This window comes from Spea bombifrons, chromosome 3, assembly GCF_027358695.1.
Source record: "Spea bombifrons isolate aSpeBom1 chromosome 3, aSpeBom1.2.pri, whole genome shotgun sequence".
Classification (NCBI taxonomy): Eukaryota; Metazoa; Chordata; class Amphibia; order Anura; family Pelobatidae; genus Spea; species Spea bombifrons.
Genome location: NC_071089.1, coordinates 122313923 through 122339569, shown reverse-complemented (window position 1 = coordinate 122339569; position 25647 = coordinate 122313923). Strand labels below are relative to the sequence as shown.

The following is a 25647-nucleotide window of genomic DNA, read 5'->3' as shown; positions in this document are numbered from 1 at the left end:
AGAGCTGTATACGGGCGCACGTCAACGCACCGACTCTCCCGCCACCCAAATCACTAGCCGAGGAGTAACGCGGGGCACAAGAGGTGTATACGGGCGCACGTCAACGCACCGACTCTCCCGTCACCTAAATCACTAGCCGAGGAGTAACGCGGGGCACAAGAGCTGTATACGGACGCACGTCAACGCACCGACTCTCCCGTCACCCAAATCACTAGCCGAGGAGTAACGCGGGGCACAAGAGCTGTATACGGGCGCACGTCAACGTACCGACTCTCCCGTCACCCAAATCACTAGCCGCGGAGTAATGCGGGGCACAAGAGCTGTATACGGGCGCACGTCAACGCACCGACTCTCCCGTCACCCAAATCACTAGCCGAGGAGTAACGCGGGGCACAAGAGCTGTATACGGGCGCACGTCAACGCACCGACTCTCCCGTCACCCAAATCACTAGCCGCGGAGTAACGCGGGGCACAAGAGCTGTATACGGGCGCACGTCAACGCACCGACTCTCCCATCACCCAAATCACTAGCCGAGGAGTAACGCGGGGCACAAGAGCTGTATACGGGCACACGTCAACGCACCGACTCTCCCGTCACCCAAATCACTAGCCGAGGAGTAACGCGGGGCACAAGAGCTGTATACGGGCGCACGTCAACGCACCGACTGTCCCGTCACCCAAATCACTAGCCGAGGAGTAACGCGGGGCACAAGAGCTGTATACGGGCACACGTCAACGCACCGACTCTCCCGTCACCCAAATCACTAGCCGAGGAGCAACGCGGGGCACAAGAGGTGTATACGGGCGCACGTCAACGCACCGACTCTCCCGTCACCCAAATCACTAGCCGAGGAGTAACGCGGGGCACAAGAGGTGTATACGGGCGAACGTCAACGCACCGACTCTCCCGTCACCCAAATCACTAGCCGAGGAGCAACGCGGGGCACAAGAGGTGTATACGGGCGCACGTCAACGCACCGACTCTCCCGCCACTGTATTCAGAGTGACACGCAGGGATTTTATACAGAAATGAATAATCAGCAGTGTGCAATACTGCGCTCCCGAAAGTCCCGCTTTGGCCAGTTATTGGTGGGTATTTCCCAGTTATTAATTAAAATTAAAATGAACCCCCCGCCCTCCATGCACCTCGTATTACTGTGAGAAGCCCAGAGCATCCGCCCGGCTCAGAACACCCGGCCTACGGCGGTTTCAATTTGTTTACAACACCCTTTCCCAGATCAGGCTTCAGTCGGAAAACCAGGTCACCAGCAAGCCGTCTCTAGGGGGCCACGTTTCTAAGGAAATTACGTCACCATCAGATTGCTGCCTCTGGTTGGATTTCAGCAATGCACAGAGCGCTAAACACTTGAGCATCCGTGTCCTGTGTGGTGGTGGTGGTGGGCGATGAAGTTTCCTGATCGCTGTGTTGTCGCCTCTGGAGCGTAGAGCTCTCGTGGCCGGGAATACGTCATTGCGCGTTAGCGTGCGGGGAATCCGGGCGGCCATATTTGTTGCGGCCAAGAAAGTGCGTTTTTTGTTTTTTTACGTTTTATGAAGACTCGCCGCGTCGCTCCTGGAGCAAGGGAGAAGCTATTTACCTCAGCAGAACTTATCTGCGTCCTACACGAACAGCCACTCTCCATAGTTTTCATACTCCTTCTTTTTTGCCAGCATCTAAGATGGCGGCATAAAAACCTGATCACGTGGGTCACGCATCCTCTTGTCTCGTTAGCAGGTTCCGCTTCCGGTCTATACTGAACCCGCCGGGAGCCGCTCGGAGTTCCGCACGTGTCTGGACATGGGAGCCTATCTGTCTCAGCCCAACACCGCCAAGAGCTCAAGTGATGGCGGCAACAGCAAGCTCAGCTTTGGCTACTCGGCCATGCAGGGCTGGCGGGTCAGCATGGAGGTAAGTGGCCCACGGCATAGTGAGGGAGGCTTCACCTAACGGCAGCGCGGGGGGAAGGCCGTCTCTGTATAACGGCAGCGCGGGGGGAAGGCCGCCTCTGTATAACGGCAGCGCGGGGGGAAGGCCGTCTCTGTATAACGGCAGGGCGCGGGAGGCTTTATTGTATCTCTCCTGAACAATATGGCGGGTGAGGATTGTGCTTCTGTGCAACATGGCGAAAGGGCGTTGTGTGTCTAACTACCCAGAAATGGAGAGGGGTGGCTAAGTGCCTCTGTGTAACTACCCGGAGATGGGGAGCGGGGGGGGCTAGGTGCCTCTGTGTAACTGCCCGGGGGGGGGGTTTAGGTGCCTCTGTGTAACTGCCCGGGGGGGGGGGTTTAGGTGCCTCTGTGTAACTGCCCGGAGAGGGGGGGAGTAGGTGCCTCTGTGTAACTGCCCGGGGGGGGGTTTAGGTGCCTCTGTGTAACTGCCCGGAGAGGGGGGGAGTAGGTGCCTCTATGTAACTGCCGGGAGAGGGGGAGCGGGGGGGGGTTTAGGTGCCTCTGTGTAACTGCCCGGAGAGGGGGAAGGGGGGGGGGCTAGGTGCCTCTGTGCCCGGAGAGGGAGTTGCTGCTGTTGGCTGTGCCTGTCGCTGCTGCGGTCTCTGCTGGCGCTCTGTGGTCAGGGCATTTATTAAAGTTGGGGGGTTTCTGGCCTCCTACCCCTGGCTGTGCCTCTTTGTCTCTCTAACTCTCTTGATCCTTCTTTGCAGGATGCTCACAACTGTATCCCGGAGCTGGACTGTGAGACGGCCATGTTCTCCGTGTACGACGGGCATGGAGGTAACGTGTCAGTCTCCCCCCCCAAGGTCCTCGAGTGTCTCGCGCCCACCCGTTACCCTTATGTGCTTTTATGGGAGGGCGGGGGTAATGTTTGACCCAGGACACTAGTCCAGTAGACCAGTGATATTACAGTACTCGATTGCCTCTTCCTAACGGCAGTCACTGAGTTAATATGGGGTGAGGGCAGAGTGAGCCCTGGTACCAGCCAGTGAAGGGCATCGTGCCACCCGGTACTGGTCCCGGTTCCGAGGTTGTAGCAGCCGGTCGTAGGGCAGGTTAATGACCCCCGGTTTGTTACAGGCGAGGAGGTGGCTCTGTACTGTGCCAAGTACCTGCCGGACATCATCAAGGAGCAGAAAACCTACAAGGAAGGGAAGCTGCAGAAGGTACGTATAGACGGTGCGTGACGGCAACGTCTATATTGTTCTCGGCATCCGTCTAATAGACTGTAAGCTTCTGGGGGCAGTACTCTCTTCTGTGTGTAAATCAAGGTAATGTCTGTCGCTCCTGCAGGCCCTGGAAGACGCCTTCCTGGCCATAGATGAAAAGTTAACCCAAGAGGACGTGATTAAGGAGCTGTCTCAGATGGCTGGACGTCTACTCAATGATCATGAGGGGGAGAAGGAGAAGGTGGCGGATGAAGATGATGGTGAGTGAAGTCGGCTTGCGTTGGTGATGCGGAGCGGGCAAAGTGGCTCGGAGGACCAGCTGTTTATCTTGCATATAGCCGCGTTCTCCTGATTGGTCTGTGACCTGCTGTAAGATCAGCTCCCAAGCATGCTGGAAGAAAACGGGTCTAATACTATGATGGAGGGGGGGTGAGGTGAAAGCTTTTTAACGTGTGTCCTTTTATGTGCGTCCTATCCCCAAAACGTGCATGCGCAGCTTCCTTCAATGGCTATTTCAGAACGCTTAATCCCGTTAGGATTCATGTCGGCTCTAACACGTCGGGCCTCGGTGTCGGTGGCAGATCAGGGGAAGGGCATCTGCAGTGCGTGTGCGCGCGCGCGCGCAGTGTCATAAACAGAAATACACGCTCCGTCTAGGAGGTTAGCGAAGCTAACGACGCCGCTGACTATTCAGTCACCCCAATGGCACCTGTTGGTTCTCTTGGGAATTTGGATCCTCCAAAGGTCCAAACCACGCGCCATATTCTGTTACTTTATTGTCTTCATTATTTGCTCTTATTCTGTGCTTTTCCCGTTTTAGTGGATAATGAGGAAGCTGCCCTTTTACATGAGGAGGCCACAATGACTATCGAAGAGCTGCTCACCCGCTACGGGCAGAATTCTGGGAAGATGCGGAATAAGACTGGTGACAAGAGCGCCCCTGTGGAGAAGCCAAAGGAGGCTACCATGAATGGGGATCTGGACTCTGACGTTCCCGGTGACGGCCAGAAAAAGAACCGGAAGAAGGAAGAGGACGTGGCTGCATCAGCTGGCATTTCCTCCTCTTCTGATGGTTCTGGAGGAAGCTGCAGCAGTGCCCAGCGAGGCTCCTCCAAAGGAGACCCTGGAGAAGAGGCTGTAACATCCTCAACTGGGGAGGCTGGACCTTCCTGTTCCTCTGCGCCTTGCCAGCCTCCATGTACAGCCAAGTCCAAGTTCTTTGAGGATAGTGAAGAGTCTGAGGCTGAGGAGGAAGAGGATGAAAGTGAGGTAGGTGCAACGGTGTGGTTGGGATAAAGGTTTGCAAAACCCGGCACTGATATCTCATGGTGTCAGACTTTCATGCCTCGGGTACATGAGGCTCTAATTACATAGTAATTTCGGTTGAAAAAAATCCATGCGGTTTTCCTTTTGTTCAGACAAAAAAAAAGCCCCAAACCCCCCACATTGCAGAAATTTCCAGCTAAAATTTCCTTTCTGCCTCTAAAATGGCCCTTCTAACCCGTTATATCCCTGTATATTCCTCATATTATATACTCTCCGGCCGTATAACTAATCCCGTCCTTATAACCTGCTATATCCTGTATATTCCTCATATTATATATTATATACTCTCCGGCCCGTATAACTAATCCCGTCCTTATAACCCGTTATATCCTGTATATTCCTCATATTATATATTATATACTCTCCGGCCGTATAACTAATCCCGTCCTTATAACCCGTTATATCCTGTATATTCCTCATATTATATATTATATACTCTCCCCCGTATAACTAATCCCGTCCTTATAACCCGTTATATCCTGTATATTCCTCATATTATATATTATATACTCTCCGGCCGTATAACTAATCCCGTCCTTATAACCCGTTATATCCTGTATATTCCTCATATTATATATTATATACTCTCCGGCCGTATAACTAATCCCGTCCTTATAACCCGTTATATCCTGTATATTCCTCATATTATATATTATATACTCTCCGGCCGTATAACTAATCCCGTCCTTATAACCCGTTATATCCCTGTATATTCCTCATATTATATATTATATACTCTCCCCCGTATAACTAATCCCGTCCTTATAACCCGTTATATCCTGTATATTCCTCATATTATATATTATATACTCTCCGGCCGTATAACTAATCCCGTCCTTATAACCTGCTATATCCTGTATATTCCTCATATTATATATTATATACTCTCCCCCGTATAACTAATCCCGTCCTTATAACCCGTTATATCCTGTATATTCCTCATATTATATATTATATACTCTCCGGCCGTATAACTAATCCCGTCCTTATAACCCGTTATATCCTGTATATTCCTCATATTATATATTATATACTCTCCCCCGTATAACTAATCCCGTCCTTATAACCCGTTGTATCCTGTATATTCCTCATATTATATATTATATACTCTCCGGCCGTATAACTAATCCCGTCCTTATAACCCGTTATATCCTGTATATTCCTCATATTATATATTATATACTCTCCGGCCGTATAACTAATCCCATCCTTATAACCCGTTATATCCCTGTATATTCCTCATATTATATATTATATACTCTCCCCCGTATAACTAATCCCGTCCTTATAACCCGTTATATCCTGTATATTCTTCATATTATATATTATATACTCTCCATCCCGTATAACTAATCTCGTCCTTATAACCCGTTATATCCTGTATATTCCTCATATTATATATTATATACTCTCCCCCCGTATAACTAATCCCGTCCTTATAACCCGTTATATACTGTATATTCCTCATATTATATATTATATACTCTCCGGCTGTATAACTAATCCCGTCCTTAAAACCAGTTATATCCCTGTATATTCCTCATATTATATATTATATACTCTCCGGCCGTGTAACTATCCCGTCCTTATAACCCGTTATATCCTGTATATTCCTCATATTATATATTATATACTCTCCGGCCGTATAACTAATCCCGTCCTTATAACCCGTTATATCCTGTATATTCCTCATATTATATATTATATACTCTCCAGCCGTATAACTAATCCCGTCCTTATAACCCGTTATATCCCTGTATATTCCTCATATTATATATTATATACTCTCCCCCGTATAACTAATCCCGTCCTTATAACCCGTTATATCCTGTATATTCCTCATATTATATATTATATACTCTCCGGCCGTATAACTAATCCCGTCCTTATAACCTGCTATATCCTGTATATTCCTCATATTATATATTATATACTCTCCCCCGTATAACTAATCCCGTCCTTATAACCCGTTATATCCTGTATATTCCTCATATTATATATTATATACTCTCCGGCCGTATAACTAATCCCGTCCTTATAACCCGTTATATCCTGTATATTCCTCATATTATATATTATATACTCTCCCCCGTATAACTAATCCCGTCCTTATAACCCGTTGTATCCTGTATATTCCTCATATTATATATTATATACTCTCCGGCCGTATAACTAATCCCGTCCTTATAACCCGTTATATCCTGTATATTCCTCATATTATATATTATATACTCTCCGGCCGTATAACTAATCCCATCCTTATAACCCGTTATATCCCTGTATATTCCTCATATTATATATTATATACTCTCCCCCGTATAACTAATCCCGTCCTTATAACCCGTTATATCCTGTATATTCTTCATATTATATATTATATACTCTCCATCCCGTATAACTAATCTCGTCCTTATAACCCGTTATATCCTGTATATTCCTCATATTATATATTATATACTCTCCCCCCGTATAACTAATCCCGTCCTTATAACCCGTTATATACTGTATATTCCTCATATTATATATTATATACTCTCCGGCTGTATAACTAATCCCGTCCTTAAAACCAGTTATATCCCTGTATATTCCTCATATTATATATTATATACTCTCCCCCCCGTATAACTAATCCCGTCCTTATAACCCGTTATATCCTGTATATTCCTCATATTATATATTATATACTCTCCGGCCGTGTAACTATCCCGTCCTTATAACCCGTTATATCCTGTATATTCCTCATATTATATATTATATACTCTCCCCCCCGTATAACTAATCCCGTCCTTATAACCCGTTATATCCTGTATATTCCTCATATTATATATTATATACTCTCCGGCCGTATAACTAATCCCGTCCTTATAACCCGTTATATCCCTGTATATTCCTCATATTATATATTATATACTCTCCCCCCCGTATAACTAATCCCGTCCTTATAACCCGTTATATCCCTGTATATTCCTCATATTATATATTATATACTTCCCCCCCCCCGTATAACTAATCACGTCCTTATAACCCGTTATATCCTGTATATTCCTCATATTATATATTATATACTCTCCGGCCGTATAACTAACCCCGTCTTTATAACCCGTTATATCCCTGTATATTCCTCATATTATATATTATATACTTCCCCCCCCCCCCCGTATAACTAATCACGTCCTTATAACCCGTTATATCCTGTATATTCCTCATATTATATATTATATATTCTCCGGCCGTATAACTAATCCCGTCCTTATAACCCGTTATATCCTGTATATTCCTCATATTATATACTCTCCCCCCGTATAACTAATCCCGTCTTTATAAACCGTTGTATCCTGTATATTCCTCATATTATATATTATATACTCTCCCCCCGTATAACTAACCCCGTCCTTATAACCCGTTATATCTCTGTATATTCCTCATATTATATATAATATACTCTCCGGCCGTATAAATAATTCCGTCCTTATAACCCGTTATATCCTGTATATTCCTCATATTATATATTATATACTCTCCCCCGTATAACTAATCCCGTCCTTATAACCCGTTATATCCTGTATATTCCTCATATTATATATTATATACTCTCCGGCCGTATAACTAATCCCGTCCTTATAACCCGTTATATCCTGTATATTCCTCATATTATATATTATATACTCTCCGGCCGTATAACTAATCCCGTCCTTATAACCCGTTATATCCTGTATATTCCTCATATTATATATTATATACTCTCCGGCCGTATAACTAATCCCGTCCTTATAACCCGTTACATCCATGTATATTCCTCATATTATATACTCTCTGGCCGTATAACTATCCCGTCCTTATAACCCGTTATATCCCTGTATATTCCTCATATTATATATTATATACTCTCCCCCGTATAACTAATCCCATCCTTATAACTCGTTATATCCTGTATATTCCTCATATTATATATTATATACTCTCCCCCGTATAACTAATCCCGTCCTTATAACCCGTTGTATCCTGTATATTCCTCATATTATATATTATATACTCTCCGGCCGTATAACTAACACCGTCTTTATAACCCGTTATATCCTGTATATTCCTCAAATTATATATTATATACTCTCCGGCCGTATAACTAATCCCGTCCTTATAACCCGTTATATCCTGTATATTCCTCATATTATATACTCTCCCCCCGTATAACTAATCCCGTCTTTATAAACCGTTGTATCCTGTATATTCCTCATATTATATATTATATACTCTCCGGCCGTATAAATAATTCCGTCCTTATAACCCGTTATATCCTGTATATTCCTCATATTATATATTATATACTCTCCCCCGTATAACTAATCCCGTCCTTATAACCCGTTATATCTCTGTATATTCCTCATATTATATATAATATACTCTCCGGCCGTATAAATAATTCCGTCCTTATAACCCGTTATATCCTGTATATTCCTCATATTATATATTATATACTCTCCCCCCGTATAACTAACCCCGTCCTTATAACCCGTTATATCTCTGTATATTCCTCATATTATATATAATATACTCTCCGGCCGTATAAATAATTCCGTCCTTATAACCCGTTATATCCTGTATATTCCTCATATTATATATTATATACTCTCCCCCGTATAACTAATCCCGTCCTTATAACCCGTTATATCCTGTATATTCCTCATATTATATATAATATACTCTCCCCCCGTATAACTAATCCCGTCCTTATAACCCGTTATATCCTGTATATTCCTCATATTATATATTATATACTCTCCGGCCGTATAACTAATCCCGTCCTTATAACCCGTTATATCCTGTATATTCCTCATATTATATATTATATACTCTCCGGCCGTATAACTAATCCCGTCCTTATAACCCGTTATATCCTGTATATTCCTCATATTATATATTATATACTCTCCGGCCGTATAACTAATCCCGTCCTTATAACCCGTTACATCCATGTATATTCCTCATATTATATACTCTCTGGCCGTATAACTATCCCGTCCTTATAACCCGTTATATCCCTGTATATTCCTCATATTATATATTATATACTCTCCCCCGTATAACTAATCCCGTCCTTATAACCCGTTATATCCCTGTATATTCCTCATATTATTTATTATATACTCTCCGGCCGTATAACTAATCCCGTCCTTATAACCCGTTATATCCCTGTATATTCCTCATATTATATATTATATACTCTCCCCCGTATAACTAATCCCGTCCTTATAACCCGTTATATCCTGTATATTCCTCATATTATATATTATATACTCTCCCCCCGTATAACTAATCCCGTCCTTATAACCCGTTATATCCTGTATTTTCCTCATATTATATATTATATACTCTACCCCCGTATAACTATCCCGTCCTTATAACCCGTTATATCCTGTATATTCCTCATATTATATATTATATACTCTCCGGCCGTATAACTAATCCCGTCCTTATAACCCGTTATATCCCTGTATATTCCTCATATTATATATTATATACTCTCCGGCCTTATAACTAATCCCGTCCTTATAACCCGTTATATCCTGTATTTTCCTCATATTATATATTATATACTCTACCCCCGTATAACTATCCCGTCCTTATAACCCGTTATATCCTGTATATTCCTCATATTATATATTATATACTCTCCGGCCGTATAACTAATCCCGTCCTTATAACCCGTTATATCCCTGTATATTCCTCATATTATATATTATATACTCTCCCCCCGTATAACTAATCCCGTCCTTATAACCCGTTATATCCTGTATATTCCTCATATTATATATTATATACTCTCCGGCCGTATAACTAATCCCGTCCTTATAACGCGTTATATCCTGTATATTCCTCATATTACCGTATTTGCTCGATTATAAGACGAGGTTTTTTTCAGAGCAAATGCTCTGAAAAATACCCCTCGTCTTATAATCGGGGTCGTCTTCTAATCAGACCTCAAATAGAGGTCTGATTAGGAGACTAAGATCCAGATCCCCCGCACCGCTGCAGGGGACCTGGATCCTCCTGTCGTCGCCCCCCCACTTACCGGTGCTTCCGGAGGTGAAGTTGGCAGCGGGGGTTTGTATGCGTCCGTCGCAAATACCTTCCCCGACTGTCAGAGATCAGAGTTCTAGAGTTCCTGATCTCTGACAGCCGGGGAAGGTATTTGCGACGGACGCATACAAACCCCCGCTGCCAACTCCACCTCCTTCCGGCTGCCGCGGAATGAGACGTCAACCCGCTGCCCCGGCAATACAGCAGGAAATTGGAAGCACCGGTAAGTAAGTAAGTGTGTGTGTGTGTGTGTGTGTGTGTAGGGCATTTCTGGAATGCCTTACACCCCTATATGCCACTCTGGCACTTAGGGGGTTAAAAGGCATATTATGGGGCAGAGTGGCATATAGGGAGGTATAAGGCATTTCAGGAGGCAGAGTGGCGTTAAGGGGGCATTTAATAGTGCACTCTGCCTCCTGAAATGCCTTATACCTCCCTATATGCCACTCTGCCCCATAATATGCCTTTTAACCCCCTAAATGCCAGAGTGGGATATAGGGGTATAAGGCATTTCTGGAGGCAGAGTGGCACATAGGGGGTCAAAAGGCATACCATGGGGCACAGTGGCATATAGAGGGTTAAAAGGCATATCATGGGCCACAGTGCCATATTGGTGTGGCAAGCCTGGGGGCAGATGTGCGTAACTGGGGGACAGGTTGGAAAATACAAGAAATAAAAACAAAAAAAATATATTTTTCTCAATCATAGCTTTTATTAAAAAAAATAGTTTACATGAATTAACATTTACTGGTAAAACTTTTTTCCTTTAGGGTCGTCTTATATTCAGGCTTTTTCTTTTTTTCCTAAGTTAATATTCAGATTTACCCCCGTATAACTATCCCGTCCTTATAACCCGTTATATCCCTGTATATTCCTCATATTATATATTATATACTCTCCGGCCGTATAACTATCCCGTCCTTATAACCCGTTATATCCCTGTATATTCCTCATATTATATATTATATACTCTCCGGCCGTATAACTAATCCCGTCCTTATAACCCGTTATATCCTGTATATTCCTCATATTATATATTATATACTCTCCGGCCCGTATAACTAATCCCGTCCTTATAACCCGTTATATCCCTGTATATTCCTCATATTATATATTATATACTCTCCAGCCGTGTAACTAATCCCGTCCTTATAACCCGTTATATCCTGTATATTACTCATATTATATATTATATACTCTCCGGCCGTATAACTAATCCCGTCCTTATAACCCGTTATATCCTGTATATTCCTCATATTATATATTATATACTCTCCGGCCGTATAACTAATCCCGTCCTTATAACCCGTTATATCCTGTATATTCCTCATATTATATATTATATACTCTCCGCTAAAATGCTCCTCTATTGATTTCACTCCATTTTTTTTCTCCCATAAAAAGTAGGTAACCCACCATATTTATTACACTGCTCTATGTAGACGTCCGTTTGGGTTTTTTTATGACCCCAGCGATCTCTATTACTACAGGGGAGCCCCTGTGATCCTAACAACGCTCAGAGCCGTTACTTTCAATCTGACGGCGGAGAACGACACACTTTGACCCCAGCGGTCAGAATGAAGACCATGCTGTCATTACTGCCCGATCTCCCGTTCTGCCGCAGGGAATTAGTCCGGCCGGTTCTAAAAGCCCCTGGCATGGGTGGTTTGTTGACTATAAAGGGGTCAACAAGCGTTTGGATTTCCCTGCCCCAGCTGTCAGACTCACAGGTCTGTAACCCCCTGGCTAGTTATGCTTGCCTGTGCAGGGGGTATTTACACTGTGAGATACAGATGTCGGGGTAGGGTTTACACATCACCTGGGGGTAACTGCTAGCTGTGCATGGGGATTATCTCTCATCACCCATCTAAAGGTTGTATCCCGGCCCCTGTTATATGGTTCTGGACGGAGATGCCCCCGCTGTAGTGTTGGGGGGCCGCCTTGGTTTTTTGTGTTCTCTGCCGTGGCTCGCGATGTTTCCTCCTAATGATTTCCATCCATTTCTTCCCAGGAGGGCAGCGAGGAAGAGGAGGATTACAGCAGCGAGGAAGCGGAGAACGAGGAGGAGGAAGAAGAGGAGGACAGTGAAGATGTAGAGGATGAGGATGAAGAAGAGATGATGCTTCCAGGGATGGAGGGCAAAGAAGAGGTGAGCTTCTGCTTCTACCCCAGTCATTCCACTAGAAGCCCCTCCACGGGGCAGAGTATGAGTCTCTCCACCTGCCCAGTCTTTGGTGCCAATCTGTAGGCCTCGTGCTGCACGAGTGAGCAAATGGGGCTAAAAATTGATTTGGTTTCCTTCTTGGTCTTGGCGTAGCCCGGCTCCGATAGCGGTACCACCGCCGTGGTGGCTCTTATCCGCGGAAAGCAGCTGATTGTGGCGAATGCCGGAGACTCTCGCTGCGTGGTGTCCGAGAGGGGAAAAGCCGTGGACATGTCCTACGACCACAAGCCGGAAGATGAGCTTGAGCTTGCACGGATCAAGAATGCAGGAGGCAAGGTCACCATGGACGGGAGAGTGAATGGCGGACTGAACCTTTCTCGTGCAATAGGTGAGTGGAACCTCTGCCTCTTTCTGTGGCCAATGCTTGGGATTAACCCCTTCTGCGCACCGCAACTTTGTATTTTCCGTAGGATTGAGCCGTTTGTTGTATGAGATGAGATGACTTGGGGCGTAACATAATGGTGGGCATCCCCGCTATGACTCGTGCTTGGCGTGGTGCCGGATGCCGGCAGGAAATGTGCCGCCTCTTGTTGTAACTTGAATATTGCCCCGCAGGTGATCACTTTTACAAGAGGAACAAGAATCTTCCTGCGGAGGAGCAGATGATCTCTGCCCTGCCCGACATAAAGGTCCTGACACTGAATGACGATCACAACTTCATGGTCATCGCCTGCGATGGGATCTGGTGAGCACTTGGTGTTTTGGGAGATGCCTGCTCAAGGTGTTGGTTGAGACTTCTGCAGGAGGATGTGTGAGATGATTGTGGGGTGGTCTGTACCATGAACGGACGCCCTTCCTACGGGCTGCGGACAATCGCCGTCTCACTGGGCTTTCTCCATTCAGGAACGTGATGAGCAGCCAAGAGGTGGTAGACTTCATACAGGAGAGAATCGACCGGCCGGCGAAGAACGGAGAGCCCGTCGTGCTGTCGTCCATCGTGGAAGAGGTGAATGCAGGGTTGTGCTTTTAATCATAAAGTGCTGACACTATGGCTTTCTGAGCCTCCCCTGTACCATGTATAATTCAGTGGGTGGTGGCCAGCCGATTTAACTATACATTATATTGGGGCCGGGGTCACTGATTGGCTATACATTATATTGGGGCCGGGGTCACTGATTGACTATACATTATACAGGGCCTGCCAAGCTTCTAGAGCCCTTATAGTGGCTGCCGTGTCCCTTTGTGTCGTGCTGTAACGGATTGCTAACTCCTGCGTCTCGTTCTGTCAGCTCTTGGACCAGTGTCTGGCTCCTGACACGTCTGGCGACGGGACGGGATGTGACAATATGACCTGCGTCATCATTCGCTTCCAGCCCCACTCCACCAACAGCCTTGAACCGAGCAAGCGGAAACTGGACGAAGCCGAGGTGGCCGCCGGCTCGAACTGCGGCGATGGCATCAAGAAGCCGAAGCGGGATTAGGGGGCGAGGGGCCGCAGACCCCCACTCCTTACCAGACTTTCACCTCCAGGACTCCAGACTTTTAAGTCCTTTTTTTTAGAGTTTGGCTCTGGCCAGTGTAAAAACTTGTTGTAAATGCGTCGCAGAACGATGGGGGCTGCATTTCCATGGGGGGGTTCTAAGTCTGTATCATTTTTGATGTAATCATTCCACGAGTGGCGTCTGTCACGGCCCCAGGAGCCCACAAATGTACTGATCGTGGCCAAGCGGGAAAATGAAGCCACTATCCAGGCCGTCGAGGAGGAAGACGGATCCTTCCTGAAGCACGTGGTGCCATCTGCTCAGAAGACTGTCCGCTTTATCCGAAGCAAGTGAACGCTGCCTGGCGCCGAGAGGGTTATTTGGGTCACAAACGCAATGTTTTTGGATTTCTGTTGTCGTTTAGCGATCTGGCGCAGGTGCATGTAGTCCATGCGCGGGAGGTTCTAACCACTCCTGTGACCTGTGGGTCGTTGGAAGCCACGCTGCTTTGTCCCGGTATAAGCTCGTCGGCTGGGCTGTAGGTCAATGCGTTGGCTGCATCCCTGCCGTGTATGAAACGCGTCTCCGGGGGGGCCCTACCTGTCACGAGATCATCCATGTTTTTTTGTTTTTTTTTTAAATATATGCTCTATAGATATTTAATTTTTTATCTGATTAGAGGAATGTCCTGAAGCCGCACATTAATGTTGTATAATTTTCAATGCCAACTTTTTTCAGACTAAAATCCCGGGAAAGCAGATTCTGGTTTCCTGATCTTTTTCCGCCTGTCGGGGGGGCCGGTTTGTTGCCAGGTTTTGTGTTTTTCCCCGTCTGCAGAGATCGGAGGAAAGGATCAGCAGTATTGGGATGAAGAATGCACTGCTCTGGGGAGGGGGGTATATGGCATTGGAGGGGCAGTTCTGGGAGGTAGTGACTGCACCCTTATACTGATCTCTGGGGGTTAATGGGGGGAGGGGGTAAGTGTTGTCGTCTTAAACCCTCCCGGAAGGGTTGGGGTAATTTTTGTATTAAAATGTTCTGGCTCAAGTAGAACACGCTTTCAATATGCTTTATTGCAACGATAAACGTAGACGCTTTCTAAACTTTATTTATACCCGGACAATCGCGGTCGTTTGGCTTCTGGTAACACCCTGGTGCGTGGCAAGGCCCTAATTACCGCCTCAGACTGTGCGGCTGCTGGAAGAAGCATTACCCGGTAGTTTAACCAGCCAGGGGGGGCTTCCTGCCCTAAAGCTTTGTTTCACGGAGATTCCCCTTTTCTATTTTTGGTTGATGTGCACAAATTAGGTGTTTTTATCGACTTTTGGGACTTTTCCGCGATCAGCGCTGTTATTTAAGAAAAGCGGCCGCAGGGACGCAGAACGTGTCGCCGCGTTGCCTTTCGAGTCGCCCGTTTCTCCGGCTGTTAACCCTGTTTTAGTGGTCTCCTCTGCGCTCTCCACCATGTTAATATCCTTCTGGAGATGGGGTCTCTGGAACTGTCCCCACTACTCCAGGTGAGATCTGTAAAGGGGCAGAACCTCCCCCTCTTCCCGCCACTAATGCCCCTCACTATCTTATGGAGTAGTTGCTGCTGCTGAACAATAACCCACTTTAAGTTAATCAGCATCCCCCGGTCACAGTAATACCCCCTACACAGGTGTCCTATGCCCCCGAGAGCCACGTCGCTCCTACATAGGGGTACTGGGGCACATTTACTGCGAGCCACATCTGGCTTCCTGCTGCTGCTGCCCCCCAGGTCAGTCTGTCGGCCATGTTTGTGTAGATCTCTTGGTATTCTGTATGAGGTCTGAGGCCACGCTCCTCGAGCTCGCCCCGGCAGCAGAGGTTTCTGTGGCGCTGGCGCAGGGAAGCCCTCCTCGCCTTCGGAGTACGAGATTCTATCTCACAGAAGAGCCGTATTTAGGGGACGTTGGCTTCTGCCTTTCGTTGATGCGGGGCGGGCACCGGCCAGAAGACCCCCCTTCTATGGCTGTTCCTGGAAGACTTCGGCCTCCCTGGTGCATGAGAAGTTAGCAAATGTTTATGGCGTGAGAAAGCACTCGGAGTGTCTCCGGGAGAGCAGGCGTCAGAAGGGGTGCAATAAAGTTGTAACTGTTCTACAAGAATGAAAGATAATATAAAAACAGGGTACTTAGCTTTTTAACCCTTCTATTCATTCATCGGAACACATATGCAGTAGCTTCCCCAAGGACTCTTCCTTCAAAAAGCCCCTTATAACAGATATATGGAAAAACCGAACAAATTCTGGGGATACAGCTTTAAAAATACTCCGTAAAAAGAATAAAAAACACAAATGGTGCAAAAACGTTTAAAAGGCTTAAAGCAGCCCCCACTGGTTGTGCCAAACTCGCAGGATTGTAGCAGGTTCTGCGCCTGTAAGATAGCCGGGATCCGAGGAATCCTGGAGGTTTGCTGGAACTTTTAAATCCACCTCAAAGTTTTAAAACCGGCAATCTGCTGAACACAAACCAATGGCAGGCAGGGAATCTTCCAGAAGCTCTTTATTTACAATAGCCCATTAAAAATGCTTCATGCGTTAATAAAACTAAAGTCCAACGCGTTTCGTCATATGCTGACTTCATCAGGGACTCGCTATAATGCATCAAGAAGCATAAACTAACAACCCTTTCCCGCCCTCTCCTTAAATCATCCAATCTGTTCTCCTATTGGTCCAAAATCTTCACTCCTCCTTTGATTCAATTCGATGAACACAAATTTTTCTTGTTTCCAGGTGATAACCCTTTGCGTTCCAAAATGTGTTCCAAGGCTGTGTCCATTATTTCTGAACGCCGTCTTTTTTATACACGGTTTTTATTGCAAAGTCCAGTTCAAATAGTTAATTATTTGCACAATACTACAATCTAATGGAAGGGGTGATCCGGCTCGTGGCTTCTCCCTACGGGTGGCGTCTGTGGTGGCAAACGTGACGAGGAGGACGCTCCCGACACTTAAAGATTTGCTTGTTTTTCTGGTCTGAGGGGCAGCTCTTTGGTCCAGAGTTGTAAATGTCGCAGGAACTGCCTCAGAAAAGGGGGTAGCATAAGAAGAGCGCGCCATCTTGGGGGTCAAGGACCAAGAGAAGTCCTGCAGCTAAAAAGCCCCGCTCCTGGGCCCCTTTCCAGAGTCCTGATGGCGGATTTATTCCAGTCACACGCCGTCTGTTCTGTCATGGATGGCGGGAAGACGTCGCGTCTCGATGTCTTTGGCAGCCGGGATACCACAGAGCAGACTAAAAGCGAGAGATTCCACGGTCCTGGAGGAACAGGAGGAGAGAGTGCCAGAGGGTCCGTGCCAGAGGGTCCGTGCCGATCTTCTCATGGTGATTTTGGAGTGTTGTGAGGAAAGAATTCCTTGAGACCATTGACTGGCCAGTTCTTCCAGAAGCTTCCAAAGCAATAGGAAGAGATCTCCCTCCGCTCCGTGTTGGGTTGAAAGAGTCGTTGCCCTCACAGATACCCCACTGGTCTCTATGAAGGGTATGTGAATGTGACGGTTCCGTTTGCCCCTGCTGGGGGCAGCACTCGTCCTGCACCGGCGGGGGCAGAATTCTTACTTTCCTATAGCAGGCCGTGGATTTATCGAGGAGCAAAACTCAAAGAGTGTTCTGCGTGGTGTGGGAATCACTGCTGACCCCACCCACCGAATAGTGCGACCCTACCCACCGAATAGTGCGACCCCACCCACCGAATAGTGCGACCCCACCCACCGAATAGTGCGACCCCACCCACCGAATAGTGCGACCCCAACTGGCGCTGTTTTCCAGAAAGCATATACCGTATTGGCTCGGATATAGGCCGCCCCCGTATATAGGCCGCACCCTAAAAGTTTGGTGCTTTTTTAAAGAAAAAGTTTTTTTTCTTTAAAAAAGCACCAAAAAAAACATGCTGCCACTGTCCTCCCTCCCCGAGATATGCTGCCACTGTCCTCCCTCCCCGCGATACGCTGCCGCTGCCCTCCCTCCCCGCGATACGCTGCCGCTGTCCTCCCTCCCTCCCCGCGATACGCTGCCGCTGCCCTCCCTCCCCGCGATACGCTGCCGCTGCCCTCCCTCCCCGCGATACGCTGCCGCTGCCCTCCCTCCCCGCGATACGCTGCCGCTGCCCTCCCTCCCCGCGATACGCTGCCGCTGCCCTCCCCGAGATCCGCTGCCGCTGCCCTCCCCGAGATCCGCTGCCGCTGCCCTCCCCGAGATCCGCTGCCGCTGCCCTCCCCGAGATCCGCTGCCGCTGCCGCTGCCCTCCCCGAGATCCGCTGCCGCTGCCCTCCCCGAGATCCGCTGCCGCTGCCCTCCCCGAGATCCGCTGCCCTCCCTCCCCGAGATCCGCTGCCCTCCCTCCCCGCGATACGCTGCCGCTGTCCTCCTCTGCCCCCCCTCCTCGACTTACCGGAGCAGACTCCCGAGTGTCTTCAGGGCCGGCGAGGGACATCTACGCAATACGCGTATGCAACTTCCGGTACCGTTACCGGAAGTTGCATTTGCGTATTGCGTAAATGTCTCCCGCCGGCCCCGCAAGACACCCGGGAGTCTGCTCCGGTAAGTCGGGGGTGGGCAGAGGTAAAACGCTTAGATAACCTCCCGTGCCGGCACCCCCCCCCCGTGGGAAGTGCTGGCAGGGGAGGCTGTCTGAGCGTATCGGGGAGAAGGATGCAGGTCCCCTGCACCGCTGCGGGGGATCTGTATCTTAACCCCGCTGCCTGCCCGGCGCCCGGGACTGCATGTCCCGGGCGTCGGGCGCTAGAGCCCGAATATAGGCCGCACCCCCACTTTAAAAACTTAAAGTGGGGGAAAAAAGTGCGGCCTATATTCGAGCCAATACGGTAACTAACACATTAGAGACCGGTACAGGTACGGTGCTGCCCCCTGCAGGGTGTGGGGAGAATCAGATACTCAGTCATACCCCTCACACCCTGCAGGGGGCGGCGGCTCCGGTCACTCATGTGTTAACGTTATGTGTGTCCTGAGAAACCCGGCGGGTCTGCTGGAACCCCCAACCCCAAACCCTGCCGTTCCGGTCGGACCGTTGCCGCCAGATCCGTTCGCTGTCCGACGGCTCAGTGTCTGGACTACATCTCCCGGCATTCTCAGCGAGACTCGTCAGACAGGGAGCGGAAGTGAAGCGGAATGGCTGGAGTCTGAAACGCACGAGATTGTACCTGCTGGAAATGGTTAGAACAGGAAATACCGAGCAGCGTACCGGAAACACCGGGAGAAGCTGCAGTCATGCCGCGGAGGAAGCAGTCTAACCCGCAACCGGTGAAATGTGAGGGACGTCTGCGGACCCCCACCGTCATACCCCCCCTCTTATACTGTAACCCCCCTCACCGTCATACCCCCTCTCATACTGTAACCCCCCACCGTCATACCCCCTCTTATACTGTAACCCCCCACCGTCATACCCCCCTCTTATACTGTAACCCCCCACCGTCATACCCCCCTCTTATACTGTAACCCCCCACCGTCATACCCCCTCTTATACTGTAACCCCCCTCACCGTCATACCCCCTCTCATACTGTAACCCCCCACCGTCATACCCCCCTCTTATACTGTAACCCCCCGCCATCATACCCCCTCTTATACTGTAACCCCCCGCCGTCATACCCCCTCTTATACTGTAACCCCCCACCGTCATACCCCCTCTTATACTGTAACGCCCCCACCGTCATACCCCCTCTTATACTGTAACCCCCCCTCACCGTCATACCCCCTCTCATACTGTAACCCCCCACCGTCATACCCCCTCTTATACTGTAACCCCCCCCACCGTCATACCCCCTCTCATACTGTAACCCCCCCACCGTCATACCCCCTCTCATACTGTAACCCTCCCACCGTCATACCCCCTCTCGTACTGTAACCCCCCCACCGTCATACCCCCTCTTATACTGTAACCCCCCACCATCATACCCCCTCTCATACTGTAACCCCCCACCGTCATACCCCCTCTCATACTGTAACCCCCCACCGTCATACCCCCTCTTATACTGTAACCCCCACCATCATACCCCCTCTTATACTGTAACCCCCCACCGTCATACCCCCTCTTATACTGTAACCCCTCCACCGTCATACCCCCTCTGTCATATACCCCCCCACCGTCATACCCCCTCTCATACTGTAACCCCCCACCGTCATACCCCCTCTTATACCGTCATACCCCCTCTTATACTGTAACCCCCCACCATCATACCCCCTCTCATACTGTAACCCCCCACCGTCATACCCCCTCTCATACTGTAACCCCCCACCGTCATACCCCCTCTTATACTGTAACCCCCACCATCATACCCCCTCTTATACTGTAACCCCCCACCGTCATACCCCCTCTTATACTGTAACCCCTCCACCGTCATACCCCCTCTGTCATATACCCCCCCACCGTCATACCCACTCTTATACTGTAACCCCCCCACCGTCATACCCCCTCTTATACCGTCATACCCCCAATTATACCGTCATACCCCCTCTTATACTGTATCCCCCCCACCATCATACCCCCTCTGTCATATACCCCCCTTGTAATATGTACCCCAATTGTCATATACATCGCTTATACATACTGTGTACCCCAAACTGTCACCCTCTTACTTATACTTTGCCCCTTGAAATGTGTCTGAGAGCGGGGAAACAGTCTTGTCCATCCGGGTTGTGGGGTGAGGACAGCCGATAGACTCCTGCTGCGGGTCCTCAGGGGTGGGGGAAGGGACGAGCTGACGGGGATGGGCTGTAAGGGGTCCTGGTTGCGTGTGCTTTACATCATTACCTGTGTCCCCTTGTTTATCTCAGGGGGCAGTGAGGACCCGCTGGACTCCAATCCCAGCAGCCTTGTGCTGGACTCCAATCCCAGCAGCCTCGTGCTGGACAGAGACCTTCTCCTCGGCCATGACCTGGAGTTCTCGGACAGCAGTGAGCGGCTCCTCTCCCTCGCCAAGGACTCAGAGGGTCAGCACGCCTAGCACAGTCTGCACCATGTTGGGATCTGCCCCTGGGCACTATGGGGGGTGTTTTTTGGGGGTCATGCTTTTGGGGGGGATACCCCTTGACAGTCTATTAGAGCGTCACATTGGGTGGCCTGCACGCTGGAGCATTGTGAGTAAAACGGCCCCTCTCCTGCTACCTGCCCCGGGGCCCTGTATATTCGGGGTATGTTTGGGGTGTGATGTGCATGCTGTGGGGTATTAGTGGCAGTTTGGTGATAACACCCCCTCCCCGCGGATACAGGCGCATGATACTGCCTGTTATTGATATGTTCCCGCAGATTCTGTGGTTTGTAAGCTGGAGATCCCCAGTTACTCGCTGAGTGAGGACGAATACTCGGGTTACCGTCCGTTCGGCGCCGACAGTGATGCCGAGGAGGTGGGGGTAACGCTGCCGTCTCCCTGCGGTCAGTGCGGGACGCCGCTCGGCGGCACTTCACGCTGTCTGGACCTGGCTTTTGGGCATCGCTGTTCGCCCCTCCTCCCCTCCGCTTCCTCAGCTGGTGGGACTTCTCCTTCTTCGGGCAACTTCCCTGCCCCCGCCGCGGAGGCCGCGTCTCAGGGGCAGAAAGAACGGACGCTCTTCGCCTGTAAATTGTGCTCCTTCTGCACCTACTACTCCAGTCACCTCAAACGCCACATGAAGACCCACAACGGGGAGAAGCCGTTCCGCTGCCCCCACTGTCACTACGCCTCGGCGCAGCTGGTCAACCTGAAGCGGCACCTGCGCACGCACACCGGGGAGAAGCCCTTCCGCTGCGAGCACTGCAGCTTCTCCTGCAGCAGCCCAGGTAATCTGAAGAGACACCAGCGAGTTCACACCCAGGAGAAGCCCTACGCCTGCAATGTATGCCCTTACCGCTGCAACCAGAGCCGCAACCTTAAACGCCACCTTCTAGGGCACCGTAGGAGGGGGCAAGAGAGGCAGCACCATGGGGCCAGGACCGTGGGTGCTGAGGAGGAAGGAGATGATGGCGAGGATGAGGAGGAACGAAAATGCCCAGAAGGTTAGTTTTGCCACAATTGTTTGTCAATTAATACCCCCCCCCAAAAAAAATATTCCTCATACAGAGCAGAACTAGTGGCCCCTCCCACTGCAGGGCGACAGAAGGGAGATATGGGACAAGACGGGGGCTTTCCTTGCTGTAACGCTCGCTCTCTGTTTGTTGGCAGGCCGCGCAGTTGATGTTCTCGCCGTCCCAGTCACTCCCAGTAAGGATGGTGTCTTCCTGCCGAGCAGCCCGGGCCGGGCCCTCTCCTCCCCGCACTCCTCCCCGCGCTCCTCCCCCCCGCCTGACGACGCTCTCCCGGAGCTGCTGTTTCCTTTCACCTGCCGCTCCTGCGGGGTGGTCCTAGAGGAGGGCAGCCACCCAGATGATAAGGATGAGGAGGATCCAGTACTGGAGTCGCAGTCTTGCACCCGCTGTAGCGCTGCTGTGGCTGGCAGCCCTGGCAAGGGCTTCTGCTGCGTCTTGTGCTCTTTCGTCACCCACTACCCCAACCACCTCTCTCGGCACATGAAGACCCACAGCGGGGAGAAGCCCTACAAGTGTCCGCTCTGCTCCTACGCCTCGGCGCACTACGATAACCTGAAGCGCCACCAGCGGGTGCACACGGGCGAGAAGCCCTACAAGTGCCAGCTGTGCGACTACGCCTGCGGCAACCTGGCCAACCTGAAGCGCCACGGCCGCATCCACTCGGGGGACAAGCCCTTCCGCTGCGGCCTGTGCGCCTACAGCTGCAATCAGAGTATGAACCTCAAGCGCCACATGCTGCGGCACACGGGAGAGAAGCCCTTCCGCTGTGCACAGTGCCACTACACCACCGGACACTGGGACAACTACAAGCGCCACCAAAAGACCCACGGCCACTCGGTGGAAGGCTGGGTCAACCCGCAGCGCCGCTGCGACAATACCGCCGATCCTGTGGCCTAACCAGTCCCAGCCCTGGGGGTGTGGGGGCAGCCGCGGGGGGGGCTCGGCATACAGACATGTGGCGGCTTGTTCTGTCGTGGCCCGGGGGTTTCGGCATACAGACATGTGGCGGCTCGTTCTGTCGTGGCCCGGGGGCCAGCCGCTATCCGGTGAGCATGTCCTGTTTTTGTGCATGTGGTTTGTACGTCTCTTTAGACTGCTTCCAATGGATCTCGGGTGCCACGTTGGAGCCGATTCCACCTTTACGTGTCCAAGGGGGACGGGCGCCGGCTGCTCGGTCAACTGCGGGCAAGTTGGCCGCCCTGAGCAGGACTTGGTGCAGACGCCTGAAGGGAGGACTGGTGCAGAGAACTGTGGCCCCCCGGGCTGGTCCAGTGGCCGCTCCCCGGGGCCAGAGCGTGGATTATAAAGGATCAGCGTTATTTGTAAAGCGTCTGCGTGTGATTTACCGTCTCGTGTACGACGCGTCTGCTGCTGCCCCCGTGACCGCGCCACGGCCCCCGGCCAGCACTCTGCCCTTCTTCTCCTCTTCTTTGTAGGAGGGTGTCTGGTGGTGACCATTAGGTCAGTGCCACAGATGCCTCCGCCGGGGGTCTGCTTCGTGCCAGGGGCGGGAGAGCCCGGTGACGGGCGAGTTTATGGGGGGGGGGGGCTGCATGTCCGTCCTCCAACAGATTCCAATTAATATAAAAATAATAACAGCCAATGGAGAGTTTATAAAAAGCCTTGTGTGGTTATTGCCCGGGGGGGTTATACATTATACAGGGGGCCGGCTCGCTGATTTATCTATACATTATACAGGGGCCGGCTCGCTGATTTATCTATACATTATACAGGGGGCCGGCTCGCTGATTTATCTATACATTATACAGGGTGCCGGTCACTGATTTATCTATACATTATACAGGGGGCCGGTCACTGATTTATCTATACATTATACAGGGGCCGGTCACTGATTTATCTATACATTATACAGGGGGCCGGCTCGCTGATTTATCTATACATTATACAGGGGCCGGTCACTGATTTATCTATACATTATACAGGGGGCCGGCTCGCTGATTTATCTATACATTATACAGGGGCCGGCTCGCTGATTTATCTATACATTATACAGGGGGCCGGCTCGCTGATTTATCTATACATTATACAGGGTGCCGGTCACTGATTTATCTATACATTATACAGGGGGCCGGTCACTGATTTATCTATACATTATACAGGGGCCGGTCTCTGATTTATCTATACATTATACAGGGGGCCGGCTCGCTGATTTATCTATACATTATACAGGGGGCCGGCTCGCTGATTTATCTATACATTATACAGTCACTGATTTATCTATACATTATACAGGGGGCCGGCTCGCTGATTTATCTATACATTATACAGTCACTGATTTATCTATACATTATACAGGGGGCCGGCTCGCTGATTTATCTATACATTATACAGGGGGCCGGCTCGCTGATTTATCTATACATTATACAGGGGGCCGGCTCGCTGATTTAAATACGTTATACAGGGTGCCGGTCACTGATTTATCTATACATTATACAGGGGGCCGGCTCGCTGATTTATCTATACATTATACAGGGGGCCGGCTCGCTGATTTATCTATACATTATACAGGGGGCCGATCACTGATTTATCTATACATTATACAGGGGGCCGGTCACTGATTTATCTATACATTATACAGGGGGCCGGTCACTGATTTATCTATACATTATACAGGGGGCCGGCTCGCTGATTTATCTATACATTATACAGGGGCCGGCTCGCTGATTTATCTATACATTATACAGGGGGCCGGTCACTGATTTATCTATACATTATACAGGGGGCCGGCTCGCTGATTTATCTATACATTATACAGGAGCCGGTCACTGATTTATCTATACATTATACAGGGGGCCGGTCACTGATTTATCTATACATTATACAGGGGGGCTGGCTCACTGATTTATCTATACATTATACAGGAGCCGGTCACTGATTTATCTATACATTATACAGGGGGGCGGTCACTGATTTATCTATACATTATACAGGGGCCGGTCACTGATTTATCTATACATTATACAGGAGCCGGTCACTGATTTATCTATACATTATACAGGAGCCGGTCACTGATTTATCTATTCATTATACAGGGGACCGGTCACTGATTTATCTATACATTATACAGGGGCCGGTCACTGATTTATCTATACATTATACAGGGGCCGGCTCACTGATTTATCTATACATTATACAGGGGCCGTCACTGATTTATCTATACATTATACAGGGGGCCGGTCACTGATTTATCTATACATTATACAGGGGGGCGGTCACTGATTTATCTATACATTATACAGGGGCCGGTCACTGATTTATCTATACATTATACAGGGGGCCGGTCACTGATTTATCTATACATTATACAGGGGCCGGTCACTGATTTATCTATACATCATACAGGGGGCCGGTCACTGATTTATATATACATTATACAGGGGGCCGTCACTGATTTATCTATACATTATACAGGGGCCGGTCA

At 49.2% G+C, this 25647-nt stretch overlaps 2 protein-coding genes across 2 annotated transcripts; both read left to right on the top strand.

The window, feature by feature from the left end:
• The first annotated feature begins 1738 nt into the window (after positions 1-1738).
• Positions 1739-14168, top strand: PPM1G (protein phosphatase, Mg2+/Mn2+ dependent 1G). The gene is made up of 10 exons (XM_053459434.1): positions 1739-1909; positions 2661-2730; positions 3031-3116; positions 3244-3379; positions 3940-4388; positions 12535-12672; positions 12841-13075; positions 13303-13432; positions 13591-13693; positions 13977-14168. Exons 1-10 carry the CDS (start codon positions 1799-1801, stop codon positions 14166-14168), a joined length of 1650 nt encoding a protein of 549 aa, XP_053315409.1. The 5' UTR covers positions 1739-1798.
• Positions 14169-19136: 4968 nt separating this feature from the next.
• On the top strand, positions 19137-23114 carry ZNF513 (zinc finger protein 513). The gene is made up of 4 exons (XM_053459620.1): positions 19137-19453; positions 20978-21133; positions 21450-22175; positions 22342-23114. Exons 1-4 carry the CDS (start codon positions 19414-19416, stop codon positions 23100-23102), a joined length of 1683 nt encoding a protein of 560 aa, XP_053315595.1. The 5' UTR covers positions 19137-19413; the 3' UTR covers positions 23103-23114.
• Positions 23115-25647: the final 2533 nt, after the last annotated feature.

Coding starts and splice junctions, on each gene's coding strand:
- PPM1G (XM_053459434.1), top strand. CDS start 1,799: ATGGGAGCCTATCTGTCTCAGCCCAACACCGCCAAGAGCTCAAGTGAT. Junction 3,117..3,243: donor AGGAAGGGAAGCTGCAGAAG/GTACGTATAGAC, acceptor TCGCTCCTGCAG/GCCCTGGAAGACGCCTTCCT. Junction 12,673..12,840: donor GGATGGAGGGCAAAGAAGAG/GTGAGCTTCTGC, acceptor GTCTTGGCGTAG/CCCGGCTCCGATAGCGGTAC.
- ZNF513 (XM_053459620.1), top strand. CDS start 19,414: ATGCCGCGGAGGAAGCAGTCTAACCCGCAACCGGTGAAAT. Junction 19,454..20,977: donor TAACCCGCAACCGGTGAAAT/GTGAGGGACGTC, acceptor TGTTTATCTCAG/GGGGCAGTGAGGACCCGCTG. Junction 21,134..21,449: donor CCTCGCCAAGGACTCAGAGG/GTCAGCACGCCT, acceptor ATGTTCCCGCAG/ATTCTGTGGTTTGTAAGCTG.